The sequence below is a fragment of the Lepidochelys olivacea genome (genome assembly GCF_965140295.1).
Source record: "Lepidochelys olivacea isolate rLepOli2 genome assembly, chromosome: 1".
Classification (NCBI taxonomy): Eukaryota; Metazoa; Chordata; order Testudines; family Cheloniidae; genus Lepidochelys; species Lepidochelys olivacea.
The window spans coordinates 157,359,047-157,373,645 of record NC_140411.1 but is presented as its reverse complement, the minus strand read 5'-3'; the positions used below and the strand labels follow the sequence as shown (position 1 = coordinate 157,373,645).

Below are 14,599 nucleotides of genomic sequence, written 5' to 3'. Positions count from 1 at the left end.
AGGAAAAAAAAATTCAGAAATCTGATACAAGCAATGTTCTTCTGTGGGCTCCAACAATCACGTTCAAAATTAGATCCAAATCCGTGCAGATTTACAAATTCGTGGAAAATATTAGTCTTTTGAAAGAGTTATTTATTTACATTAGGACAATCATAAAAAAATATGTCTGAATAGGTGTATGATGTGGAGAAAGGTGTCGTACACTGACCAATGACAACCCTGAGTGAAATAAAGGAGATAGCGTAGGATAATGGGAATGAAACTGCAAAAAATGCACTACATTTCCTCAATCCTCTTGCTAAAGGGAAGCTTATTTCTTTCTTGATGAAAGTTTGCATAACCACAGGAAAACATGCTGTACCCTTAGTGGAACATTCAGTAAATATACCGGTGACCATCAATAACAAGAAGGGAAGCTCCTATGATAGTTCCAGAAGATCTGGATACCAGAACTTGCAAGCCACATTGGAGCAAGTAAGATAGGGGTTGTTTCCCATTTTATCTTCCTGATAACATGCGGGAGGAGGAGGAAAAAATCAACATCAACACCTACCCCTCAGAATGGCACAGATCAGTGAGGCCGGGCCTCTTTTCTGCCCATAAGCACAATAAGGTAAAGTACTGGTATAAGGGAAAAAAAGGAAGATACCCTTCCTTTCGTCCTATTGGAGAAACTATTCTATTGATCCCAACTGAACATGGATGACAACTTCCTGACATAACAGATTCTATGAGAGACATTTCTGAAGAGAATGGAGGAGAGGGCTGAAAAGCAATGATACAAAATATACATTGTTTGAATCAGATTTTTTTCTGGACTCCAACTGCTGTACCTGAGGGCAGATGTTGGTCCCTGGCAAAAACAAACCCCAAAACATGGTAGTAAGTTTTGACTACAGTACCTAGCGAAGGCATGGACTATGCAACACAGTGAAAAGTGATAACGCACTAATCCCACAATCTAATTTTCAACAAATTAAAAGGTATCCTTTAAAATAGGGTCTGCTAACAATAATAGCTAGGTAAATAGAGAAGTTCTTAAATTCAAAGCATTCAGTGGCTGTTCTAGAACCAAGGTCAAAATGTACCCTGTAAGAGATTTACATTGTACCCATTCAGTCTAGCTGCACTGCTGTGCCTCTGTTTTCCTTGCTTCTTCAGCAACTCAAACTCTCAAATACAATGTTGAATTTCACCACATATTCCTCCACTCCCGAGTTACATTATTATTAAAACATGTATTCAGCCAGCTTATGCTCTAATAAATTGGTTAGTCTCTAAGGTGCCACAAGTCCTCCTTTTCTTTTTGCGAATACAGACTAACACGGCTGCTACTCTGAAACCTTTCACCCTTGTAACTCTACTTTTGTCCCTTCCCCAAGGCTTCATAGTCCTTACTCGTCATTACCCAGGGCTGCACAGTCTCCCTTGTATCAGGGGCTCACAGTATTTCTCTACCAAGGTTGATGCTAGTCTGACTCCTGTTCCAGCTCATTTTATGAAAAGAGCTCCATCAATCCCACTCTGAACCCTTGACCATTGCTCTTCGCCAGGCAGCTGTCCTCCTCCCATTTTCTGTAGAGACGTATACCAGCTTTTCCCCAGTCCCTGGTGTTTTTCTCGGACTGATGAAGATAGAGACTGCTTTCTATTTCCTACTTTGCTCACATGATCAGCCATATGACTTTGAGACTGTATCCCCATCATTCCTTCTGGACTATACCTCCCAGAATTCGTGGCCTTAAAGGACAAAAGCCCTTGAACATGCACACTGGGTTCCTGCACTTAACAGACCAGTACCCGTTTGCCTTGAGAGGAAAAGTTCACAAACTCTAATGGTTATGGGTGGTCTAAAAGATTCAAAATGATTGAACTCAATCCTCTTACCCAAAGGATTACTGGATCTCAAAGAAAACAACATTTCATTTTACAAACCAATGTCATTTTAGGTTAGAGGTTAAAAAGAATTATTATTTGTCTATACAAGTAGCAAAATATATTAAATGAAGAATGACGGAGCAATGGAAGAAACTAACTCATGGGTTTTGCGTTATACCTCATAGGACTGGGTATGATGGCTGTGAAATATTTGATGTGCACACACACACATATATCTGCCAGAATACAAAGGTTCCCCTCCCAAACTAAAGTCCTTTTCCCTCTCAGCTAAACATATATCTGAGGACTGGTCGTCATCTAAATTTGCATCTTGCTCAAGAGGCATTTCCTAGCTGAAAAAAGAAGTCTTTTTGCTGCTAGAACTGTCTTTTGCAGGAAGTAAAAAATTCAACATAAAGACACAAATGTTCATAAAAACATGTTCTTCACTTCTTTTGCCAGCAGCATACAATAAGCTTTCTTTTTACACCATTCTGGCAGAGATAACATTTACCTTTATTTTTCCTTAGTGCCAAATTATTTACACACCTGGGTCATACTCTGCCTGAGGAAGAATTGATTTATTATAGTCGACTAGCGTTCATGTTTGAGACAAGCACCATGGATCTGATGGAGCACATCTGACTGGCAGTCCGAAACATAAGCTGCATATCATTTTACTCGAGTGTTTTGGTTCAGGCAGTTCTGTCCTTTTGCCCATAAGGAAGTTACCACTTTATCACAATGTGGTCGACTATCCAGACTGAGTAGATTCACTCAACATAATTTTTAGGGAACAAGTGATTCATAAATAATCATCACTCATGGAGACTAAGTCTTTATGGAGAACGAACTACGCTTTCACTACTTATAAAAGCTAGCATACTGTATAAAAGCATTGTTTAAACGTTTGTGGAAATCTGTATTGCCATTGTATGTCTGTGTTTTGTGAATGAAGGATATCTATTATTTTCTGAATACTAAATATACTTCTGAATATTTTAGGGGGAAAAAACTGAAATGGAGAGACCATTGCCTTATTTGACTGCAAAAAACCTGAGCTACATCTGAATATCTTCTCTTACCCCATGCCCCACTTATGGGTTTCAAAAGTAGGGACTAGTGATTATTTCCTCAAATCAATTTGATCTGTAGCTGCTGTGGTGTCTCTACCATTCATGCTCTTAAATAGGAGATGTAAATTTCAGTAAGTTTTATTTATTTTTACTCCTATGCAGAAAATCAAAAGCTAAGTAAATTAAATCCAAGCAATACACAACCAATCTACATCGCAAAAGGCAAGCATTATAGACAAATTCTTGATGAAGTTGTCTGCCAATTATCAAAAAGGAAAGGAAAACTGAAGAAAGCAGACTAAATAAATATTAAAAATATTAAATTAAATAAAAACATGATAGTAGTGAATGAAGAATTCACTGTATTAAATAAAAAATTAAAGTGAATATACTTTGAAACTATTTTTATAAAACCTACATGATAAATGAAGAATGTTCTACCCATCCAGTAGAAAATCTAGACTAAAAGAAGATACCTGAACTTTCCAAAACATGGAAAATGACTCCAGCTTTTACGTTTCTTTTCACTCATTTATGCAGTTTCCATTATAAACCCTCCCTACAAATAAAACAAGTATTTTGTTGCAACTGGTGCTTAACCGCTCCTGTTTTTCACCAAAATTCTCTCCTATACTACACAATGTACTGTTAGTATAAATCACTATAATATCCAAGAACCCTACAAATTATAAAGTTTTCATTTAAAATCTGTCTCTCCCCTCCCTTCTACTAGTAGAGAGGTTATTTATGGTTGTTATTCTCTCTAACTTGGGTAAAAACCTCATGTATGATATTTAGTGAATTTTTGACTCACTGGAAAAAGAGCCTTCAAAAAGCATCTTCTGAATGCACTTATTATTAATTGCAAAGACAGACAGCAAAATAAAAACAACTAGAGAGGCAAATCCAAACACATACAAATAAAAGAAAACTTGCTTTTACATACCTAATTGCTGTAAGACAGTTGCCTTTACTTGTGCCGGAAGGTTTTCGGTCTGCAAAAGTTGTTCATAAGCTTCCTTTGCAGAGTGATACTTTCTCTGGAGGAGGGGTGGGGGGTGAAGGAAAGGAAATGGATTATTCATAAAATTTATATCCTACTACCAATAGTAACTGTGGCACAGCACTGATAGCACACAAATGCATTCCAAGAAAATCTACAACAAAATTTCTTGTATACAGTGCAATGAAAGCTTTAATGATGGAGATACATAGTGCAGTGGAATAACCTGTCTGAAGACATAATAGTTGGTATAAAGTCAATACATAAAACAATATAATTAAGAGGAAAATTTTTGCAAAAGAGTGATTTAGCCAGGTTTCCTACATATGCATCATGCCATTTATATTCAAACCAATGGTCACTGCAATATCAAAATGGGTTTTCTTAAATTTGGCCCTATACTTCTATACTGTTTTAGTCAGGGTGTCTACTGAGCTCATTGCTATAGTAACAGAGTGCAGTCAATAAACTTGTAAATTCCTCCCACAAACTCCAAAACAGAAACAAACAAAAACCAAGACCCTGTTTACACTTAAAAATAAGATTGGCCTAGCTACTTTGCCCAGGGCTGTGAAAAATACTACACCCTGAGCACTGAAGTTATCTCAGCCTAACCCCCTGTGAAGATGCAGCAAGGTCAACGTAGCTGTTGCCTCTTGCAGAGGTGGATTAACTACATCAGTGGAAAAACCCCTTCCACTGATGTAAGAAACGTCTGCACTATGGCGCTACACCTACACCGCCAAAGCTGGGCTGCTGTAGTGTAGCCATGCTCTAATATTGGTGACTGAGGCAGTTTGTAGATGATGCAAAAAAGGTCAATATTTTAAAATCTATTTTTCTATAACTTATGGCTGTAGGTAGCATTAGATGTTTATTGCCCGGTAGTAGGATGATTTCAGTCATACTGGGAGCTCTGATTTTCAAATATACACAGCCACTAAAGGTACTGAAATATATTAGCAACATTAGGATATTCTATCTTGTCATCCTCTATTTATACAACATGTGCTTGAATCATGAACGTGTTCACTTTCTAATTCATATGTACTGTAGAAGCATGGGGCCTCAAGCTGCAAACCTCTGAGTAGTTGTGGCACTCCAATTCAAAGCAGCACCCTGGAGCCCTCATATTCACCACTGTCATATAATTATGATATGTTTTGTACAAAGTATGCCTTGTGAGGTATCATTTTAGAGGTCTTGATCTGTTAAACATTAATATCTTATTGGATTGTATGTGCTATCACTGTATGGGAAGTTATAAAGTTTTGCTATGTGTGTGTTACTGAAATATGTTGTGAGGTTGGGAACACCCACAATCAGCCTTTCGGGTACAACAATGGAGCAGCCAGATGCTGCTGATGGCCCATTAAAGGGAGTCCACACACTCAAGGACTATCCTAGAAACAGTATACAATGGAGACTGCTTGATCCAAGTCATAGCAAAGTCTCTTTCCAGCAAGCTGGAAGAAGCTATAAAAGAGGGGAAGTGACATCATCACTTGGCCTCACTCCCCCACACAACTCAACACCTAGAAACATGTCTGGAGGACAAAGACTTTTGAACTGGGGAGGTGGTTCCAGGCTGAAGGAGCATTCCAACCTACGCATTGAAGATCTGTAACCTGCTTGTAATATCTGTCTGATTCAAATATTGTCTAGTTTATAGAATTTAAGATTGTGCATCTATTTTTGTTTTCTTTGGTAACCATCTCCATCCATGATGCCTACCACTTATAATCCCTTAAAATCTTTCTGTTGTTAACAAATCTGTTTTATATTTTACCTAAAACAGCGTGTTTTGCTTGAAGTGCTAGGGAAACCTCTGCACAGTGAACAAAAGCTGGTGCATGTCCTCTATACAATGAGGGAGGGGTGGATTGGGTAACACTTACACTGGTCAGGCTTCTGACCAGAGCAAGATGGTACAGCTCTGGGGTCCTAAGCTGGGGAGCTGGAGACTCTCTGTTGTTGGTTCATAAGTGGCTGGGAGAAGCATTCATGTAATTCAACTACGTGTGTCCCTGCCTGTGGATGTCTGTGTAAGTGCAGTACGTGGAGAGGTTTGCAGCTTGTACATCATCATAGTGTGAGAGGGAGCCCAGGTTGGTAAGAGAGGGCTCAGCGCTACCCCAGTTCCAGGTTGCATCCTGGGAAAACCCATCACAATAGTTTATAGGTTCAGGGCCATGGTGATGAAAAAGGCTTTCAGACTGTGTACTCTTTCCTTCGCTATTTGAATGGGCAGTGTTTCAAAACAGCTGAATTTTATTTGACAGCATTAATCTGTGTCTGTTATTGTGACTATATATACTGTATATAATGTAATTATTGTTAATGGTAAATTTATTTTAAATGCCTTAATTCCTCAGTTACTCCTCCCTGATTTCAATCTGGGAGATACATGCAGGAGGTCTCATGTTACCACTAATCCAACTTTTTTGGAATTTTTAAAAATTCTAATAATTTCCTTACATAAAATGTATTACAGTTTAGCTAGCGATATTCAAAATTAGACCTAATTTCTGAGGAAGATCAACTGACCACTGAACTAAAAGTTAGTGACTGTCGAGATGCAAATGTTCACAACCTAGTTACATCGATTATGTGCAAACAGAATATAGTCCTGAGCAGTAAAAATATATCTATCTATCTTTGGTGATTTAAAGGGGACAATTTCATAAAGCTGAAAGCAACTGTAAGCAAAATTGACAGGGAATTAAAATTTAAACAAAGCAATATGAATGATTATTAGGAGTTGTTATCTTTGCAATATGCCCCAAAGCCCAAATTCTACAATCACAAGACAGGACTTTCTTGATTAAAATATCAGTCTGGTTAAGAAGGAAAGTGAAAGCAGCAATAATATAGAATGAACAGAAAAAGGGGAAGTTGATAGCAATGACTAACTCAGCAGTCACAGAACGTAGACAACTGATAAGGGAAGCTAACTATCTGAAAAATTCATGCCCATTACGGTTAAGGACAATACGAAGGAATTTTTAAAATTTATCATCAGGACCAAAAGAAATCTTACAAAGGTATAGGTCTGTTACTAGGTAGGGATAGTAAAATGGTCAATGATGCAGGAAAAGGAAGAAGAGTTCAATAAATATGTCTGTTCTATATTTGGAAAGAAACTGGATGATATCACTGAAAGGTGTGAGTATGAAATACTTTCTATTCTAGTAGCAAATAAGGAGGATGTTAAACAGCAACTACTGAAGTTAACATTGTAAAATCTGCAAGACTAGATATAACTTGCACCCAAGAGTTCTGAAAGAACTGGCTGAAGGAGTTCTGTGACTCACTGATATTTAATAAATCTTGGATTACTGGGGAAGATACAGAGTGCTAGAAATAAGCTAATATGCCAATACGTGAAAAGGTTAAACAGGGTGACCAATGCATTAGTGAGAGAGTATTACTGGAATACTGTGTCCTAATGTCCATATTTAAAAAGGATATTGACAAATTGGAAAGGTTTGAGAAATAGCTAAAAGAATGATTCAAGGTCTGGAAAACACACCATTACAGTAAGAGACTAAAGAAGCTTATCTATTTCGCTTATCAAATAGAAGGTTTAAGAGGTGACTTGATCACCCATAGGCATGTAGGTCTCTAAGTACCTACACACAGAAAAAAGATTTCTGATAGTAGAGGCTCTTTAGTCCAGCAAATAAAGGCATAACAACATCCTGTGGATGGAAGTCGAAGCTAAACAAATTCAGAGTAGAAATACGAATTTTTAACAGTGAGGGTAACCACTGGAAAACCTTACCTAGACATTTGGTGGATTCTCCATCACTTGAAGTCTTTAAAACAAGATTGGATGACTTTCTAGGAGATATTCTCAAGCTCAGCCAGAAGTTACAACAGGCTTGATGCTGGCATCACTTGTGAAATTCTATAGTCTGAGTTACATGGGTCAGACTAGATAATCATAATGATCCATTTCTGGCCTATGAATCTTGAAAGTCTCAAGACTAGAATTCAGAATTAGAGGGTTGATTCCTTAACCTGTCAACCAGCCACATACCCTTCAATATCACGCCACTCTAACAACCTGGGCAGCATTTAATAATGTTGTCAACAGTTAAAAATAGGCTAAGTGCACTGGATTCATTATTAAAATAAAAACTGTAAAATAATTTAACTAAATGTGCTACTACAGAATCAGTTTTGTCACTGATTTTAGGTGTGTTGCACTGCAGCATGTGAGAGCAATGCCTGAAAAGCGATTGGACCAAGTCTCAGTTGATAAAAATTAGTATTGTTCAACTGACTTCAATGGAACTTTGCTGATTTACAACAGCTGAGGATCTCGCCCATTGTTTACACTATTATCATATCTGAAGCCCACATGGATAACATTACAATAGGCAATTCTTAAACCGGTAGAATCAAAATATCTATTGTCAAAATATTACAGGAAGAGATTGTGCTCGCAAACATTAATATTTAACTATTTGCTTTAGGAACAAGTGCTGTATACAATATTTTTTAAAAACTGCGTTTAGGTAAGTGATATATTTAGCAATCATTCTAGAACATAAAAATCATGAATTGAACAAAGAACTGTACTGCGGAGGAGATTAAGCGGAATTTTACTGGCATTGAAACAACTGAAATTTTTGTTTCACAATTTGGGCAGATTTGGTATTTTTACTCGTATTGAACAGACCTTTACTCCAAAAATATCTCACTGACATTAGTGGAATCACTCAGAGCAAGGTGAAGGAGGACTTGTGGCACCTTAGAGACCAACAAATTTATTTGAGCATAAGCTTTCGTAGCTCACGAAAGCTTATGCTCAAATAAATTTGTTGGTCTCTAAGGTGCCACAAGTCCTCCTTTTCTTTTTGCGGATACAGACTAACATGGCTGCTGCTCTGAAACCTGTCATCAGAGCAAGGTGCTACTCAGCATGAGAAAAGGTCTAAAACTTCCCTGACACCCTTTCTAGCATATTTTAGAGATCCAAGTAAATAAAAATATTTATTCCACGAAATATACTTATCTGTACAAGCAGGCTTACAAACACAAAGTGTGCCGTTTATACATTGCTCACTCACTGAAATGCAGTGCAGTTAATCTGTTTCCTGGTCCCAACTAAGTATGCATGCAATTTATCAGTCTGCCATTTAAACAGCTCTGCTGTATCCAAGAACTCTCTCTAAGCCTTAGCCCTGAACGTAAGTAATTCGTCATAAATGCATACAGTTTGCATTTTATAGAATAAAACTTCAGATTTAAAAATTACATTTTTAAATGTATCACATTATTTAAAAGTTGCAACATGTATAAACTATAAATTTTTAGTTAATTTTGGCACAGCAGAATAATACATTTCTCCTTTTCAATATTGTCTCTAGTTATGTTGGTGAAAACAATGATTTGTATGTATGTCATTTATCTAAAATACTGTACTCCAGTATAGATGGACAAGTTCTATTTTTATAGCCCTTCTTCTGGGCTATAACCTCTCAAGCCTATAATCTTGTATATATGCATTTTTCACTTACACATATTAAAAGCAGAATCAATTAAACATGTGTATATTCCTCTTGATATCACTTAAACTGAAACATGATGACCCACACTGCTAAAACTCCACTGCAATTTTGGTTAAATGGGTATTTCTTAGTAATCAGCTCCAATTCTGGTTATTTATTCCAATATTAACACCAAACTAGGTGGGCTTGCTGGAAAAGACATGCAACTGCCACAAAATTGGAGTTCTAGGAGAATGAAAAATCAGCATTTTCCACTGTAGGAGCTAATTTGCAGTTGTATAGGAAGAATACAGATTTACATTCTAAACAAACAATTGTTTGGTAAGGACTGAAGTATATACTATGTTGCACAGCATTTGTAGAAAAGCACTGAAAATGTACTTATATAGTCTTTGTTGTGCTATATGAGGCTTTCCACAAAATGAATTCAATGACCAAGTTAGGCAAAATGAATCAAATTAATTAAATTTGCAGGTTATCTTTAAAGAAACACAACTTAAAAATAACATGCTATAATCAAAGTTCTTGTTTACATTACTCAGAATATTAAAAGTTAAAATTTTAAAAATCCAATCTATTTCTTGCTATTTATATTGGTTTTCTTCCTGAATTTTGCTCAGCTTGGAAAATGAAAATCAATTAAGTGATTTTCACTTTTATTTATATTTGTTTTCACTGTTAACTGTAGGAGAACATCACATTGTTTAAAAGTTGTTTTTAAACAGAATCTTTGGTTCCATGGGAACCCTCAATCCCACACAGATGTATAGTTGACTGGCAAAAGACTTTGGCTTGGATGCACCTAGAATGGCCACAAAAATGGATAAGAGCATACAAGATCGTCCCTTTGAAGCACTACTGAAGCTGGTCACAGCACATCTACACTGTAAGAACTACAGCAGCTAGTATCAGAGCCCAAGTTCTTGGCTCTAATCTGTGTTGAGATAAGGCTTTAAATTCAGACACACCTTACTGGAAAATTCAGCGCAGACGAAACACTGTTCAGAGTAAATGCCCATCATCCAATTATATAAAGCTGTTTCTCCCAAATGATGGGGTCATGAGAAGGTTTAATGGGTCACAGGCCCGGTGGGGTGGGGGTTGGAGAGTGAGCCCACCCTGCACGCACGCCACAGTGGTAGCTCCTGTCCCGTGGGGCTGACCCTAACTCCCTACTCCAGGCATTGTGTTCTGGTGCATGGGGTCACAGCGCCATATCACCACTCGGGAGTGGAAAATGCCAGCCTTCACACAGCCCACTCTGTTAAATGAGAAATCACAACTAATGCCAGCAACCCGGCGACGGAACATCGATCAATGATCTCCCGGTCTTCAGAGCAACAACCCAAGCCACCTTACTCTTGACGTAATTATCTGTCTTTAAATGTAAAATTATAGTTGTTGCTCCACATCAGCCATACAAAGAAGCAGCAACACCACCACTAAGGTTTGGCTCGGCTGCCCCTCCTTCATGACCTGCCCCATGACCTCAACCCCAGCACTGCAATGGTAATTCTGGCCTGTTGCGGAGGAGAGGCGGTCAATGACAGAGGGGCAGCTGGTCCAAATTTGGGTGAGTGACATTGCAACCTAATCTGCATGGCTACAGTGCCACTCAGGTTTGGCTCAACCAACCTTCCATGACAGCCTGCCTTCTGCACAAGGCCAGAATTAGCATTGCGGTGCTGGGGCAGAGAACGCTGCTGCAGGTAGTCAGTGCTCCCTTGGCAGCATGAGAAGGCAGCACTGGTGGCAGCAGCGAAGGACAAACCTAGTCTATAATTTTGCCCTCCTGGCCCCCCACAAATTTGGACCGTGGGTGGGTCACCTCAGTAAAAAGTTTGGAAACCACTGACGTAAGACACCTGATATGAGGATCTGGATGTTTGATTTACAAAATATACATGTTTTTTTAAAAATGATTTAACTTTCACAAAACAGTCAATTTATGCTCCACCCACAAAAATTACATTTATTTTATCCTTTAGTTGAGGAAAGCACAGAATTTACTTGGCATTATTTTGTTCACAATAGCTTTTGTTTTCTATTTATCTGTGTTCTTCAGGACACATCTTTTACTTGTTTTTTTCAACTAGTATCTATATCTATACACAATAGAAAGCGTACAATGCACATTATGTGACTATGTTTTCACTCAAATTACACCACACATTGAAGGTATATATAATAGTTAGTGTGTTACATTTATTTGCATCCTGGCTTCTTCATTCAAATTGGTGGATAAGCTGTCTATACATTACCAAAAGCCTACTGAGGAAACTCTGAGGGCAGAATTTGGCCCAGAATTGATAACAGCATAACTTTACAGTCTGCAGATGACGACTCATCTTATCTGGCAATAACCTCATTTATAGGTTTCTTTATGTTCACACATATGGAGCCTTAGAGCATCTGGCAACTGTTTTAGGAACTACTGTATTGAAAGTCAATTTAAAATTTCACAAAGAAATTTTAGCCAATAGTTAAAGTTTAGTTCTTGCCTGAAAATGACTGACAGTGTATCTAGGAACTGGCAAATACAAAGATTAAGAAAAAATAGCTAGCCAGCCTCTTATATGTGCAATATTTCAAACTTACAACAACGAATTACATTCCCTGAGCTGTTCGTCCATTATAATTATCTTCTTAATGAACATAAGTTGATGCGAACATCACAAAGCATGTGCCGCCTAACTTACATTCACAGAAGTGTCACTAGTGGGCTGGATTTCACACTGATTATATAATACACTGACTATATTTCATCAAAAGTACAAAAAGCTTAACACTTACCTGGATTTCATATAAGTGGGCAATGTGAAACTGAACTGTAAAAGTGGGAAAGTAAAATAATTAATTATAATAAAAACAGTCATTTAATAAGAACTAAATAATTTAATAGTAAAGACTTTAAAAACCATAAGTAACTCATTATGAGTTTAGGTTTATTTCCAAATAAATTTTATTAGTGATTTCAAATCTGACAGTAGCATTGATGGAATATGCACATGTGTGCCAGTAACAGTGTTATGCTTACATAGAAACAATGCAAAAACCTGAACTTGTAAATGAGATAGCACAAAACTTATTGAGATTACACCAAATTTAACAAAAACAAAAGTAGCTACCTGTCTCTCATGGAGAAAATGCATAACAGCACCATGTTGTAATATTGTCAGTACATAAGCCAATCAGAAAGAAGCAAATACAATTTTTCTGCTGTTATTTAATTACTGGTGGAGCTGACTGGATAGGTCACAGACCAGAAAAAACATGTTATATGCACTAAAGCATACACATTCTCTCTGCAAAAACACACAGCCTTCTTATCCCCTACTCCTAGTCTTAGTGCATGCACCTACCCCTCAAAGGCCCTGATTCAGCAACTGAATTTAATTTTAAACCACAGTATCTCAAATAGCTAAAACTGTTATTTGTCTTGTGAAATCTGGGAGTTTCAGATTTCCAGTAACATACAGCATCAGTTATTTCAGAAGACAGTCTAGCATAAAATGGTCATTTTTCCACAGAGTCATGTAAAACTACAGACAATTGACTGGACAGGTCAAAAATTCATTTAGCATCCCTACTATGCATTCATGCATCTAAGGGAATTCTAACTCCCTACCACCATAATAGTAAGATGTCAGACATCCTGGGCCAGTCCATCCCCCAACTGCTGGTGGCTGATTGGCTAGGAAGTTGTTGGGGTTTTTTGTTGTTTTTTTTTTTAAATGATTTACTCTATGTGTTTATGAACAAGCTGTTTTATGTTTGGTAAATTTTCACATAAATTTTTCAGGGGATAATTATCCACCACCCAACAAAGCAAAAACAAATTCCATTCCCTAAAACTACTTTGATTTGCAGAAAACTATTATTTTCACCAAATGTAACTTCAATCACTCCTCTCAAGCTATACAGCAACTAAGTGCTAGTGAGAAAATGCATATGTACAGTATGTATAATTTAAAGAAAATGAATAACCAGAACTAACATCATTGAAGCATTCACATAAATCTATATTTTAACTTTTTTAAATAAGATTTTTTTTAAAAACCTAGTAGGCCAAAGACTGTCACTCAACACATGAATTCTGACTGTGGATCATGTTCAGTAAGGCTATGGCTATGCTACGAGGCTTTTAGTAACAGGGCTGCGCCGCTACAGCTGAGCCACTAAAAGGCACCCCAGTGTAGCGGCTTTTTGTCGGCAGGAGAGAGCTCTCGAAACTTACACCACCCCCCACAAGCGGCAGTGGCTTTACGGGCAGGAGAGAGCTCCTGCTCACAAAACGCTGTTTACACAGGTGCTTTTTGTCGGTAAAACATTTGTCATTTGGGGGGCAGGGGTGGGTGTGTTTTTGTAACACCCCTGAACGACAAAAGTTTTGCCGATGAAGTACCAGTGTAGATAAAGCCTTGGTTAATATGATAAAAATCCTTTAGAAACTTTAACTGAAAGTCAGTGTACATTACTCACTAAAAATTGTCTCAATTTTTATTTTATCCGCAAAACACAGAGACCATTTCATATTAAGGAGACAAAAATCAATTTTCATCTAGTTTTCTGTTTAGGAATATTGCTTTTTTTTTTAAATTATTTAAAATCTCATACACGAATACTAAACAAGAAACCTGAGAGAATGATACTATGCAATATTTCTGTCAAATTTTTTAAAAACTTTTAATTTAACAGCAGATTCACTGGTATACCAGAACAGCATAAAGCAGCCAGAGTGCACCAATAGTTGAATTTACAACTGCTTTGCATCAGCAGGGCAAGGCAAAGCAGTCAAACTGAACTGGTGAATCCAGCTCTTAATTAGTAATTAGAAAAGGAGTACTTGTGGCACCTTAGAGACTAACCAATTTTTTTGAGCATAAGCTTTCGTGAGCTACAGCTCACTTCATCGGATGCATACTGTAGAAAATACAGACAACGATTTTATACACACAAACCATGAAAAAATGGGTGATTATCACTACAAAAGGTTTTCTCTCCCCCCATCCCACTCTCCTGCTGGTAATAAGCTGGTAATAATAAGTATTACCAGCAGGAGAGTGGCGTGGGAGGAGAGAAAACCTTTTGTAGTGATAATTTTTTCAAGGTTTGTGTGTATA

General features: G+C 37.4%; 1 protein-coding gene across 4 annotated transcripts in view; it reads right to left on the bottom strand.

Moving 5' to 3' along the window:
• The window catches only part of KDM6A (lysine demethylase 6A), a 274,760-nt gene that overhangs the window by 73,477 nt on the left and 186,684 nt on the right, over nt 1–14,599 (bottom strand). For all 4 annotated transcript variants that reach the window (XM_084642140.1, XM_084642141.1, XM_084642142.1 and 1 more), the window contains exons 8-9: nt 12,270–12,304; nt 3,901–3,994 (exon numbers count right to left, since the gene is read on the bottom strand). In XM_084642140.1, coding sequence (XP_084498266.1) covers nt 3,901–3,994; nt 12,270–12,304 — 129 coding nt within the window. The remainder of the gene's footprint in view (nt 1–3,900; nt 3,995–12,269; nt 12,305–14,599) is intronic.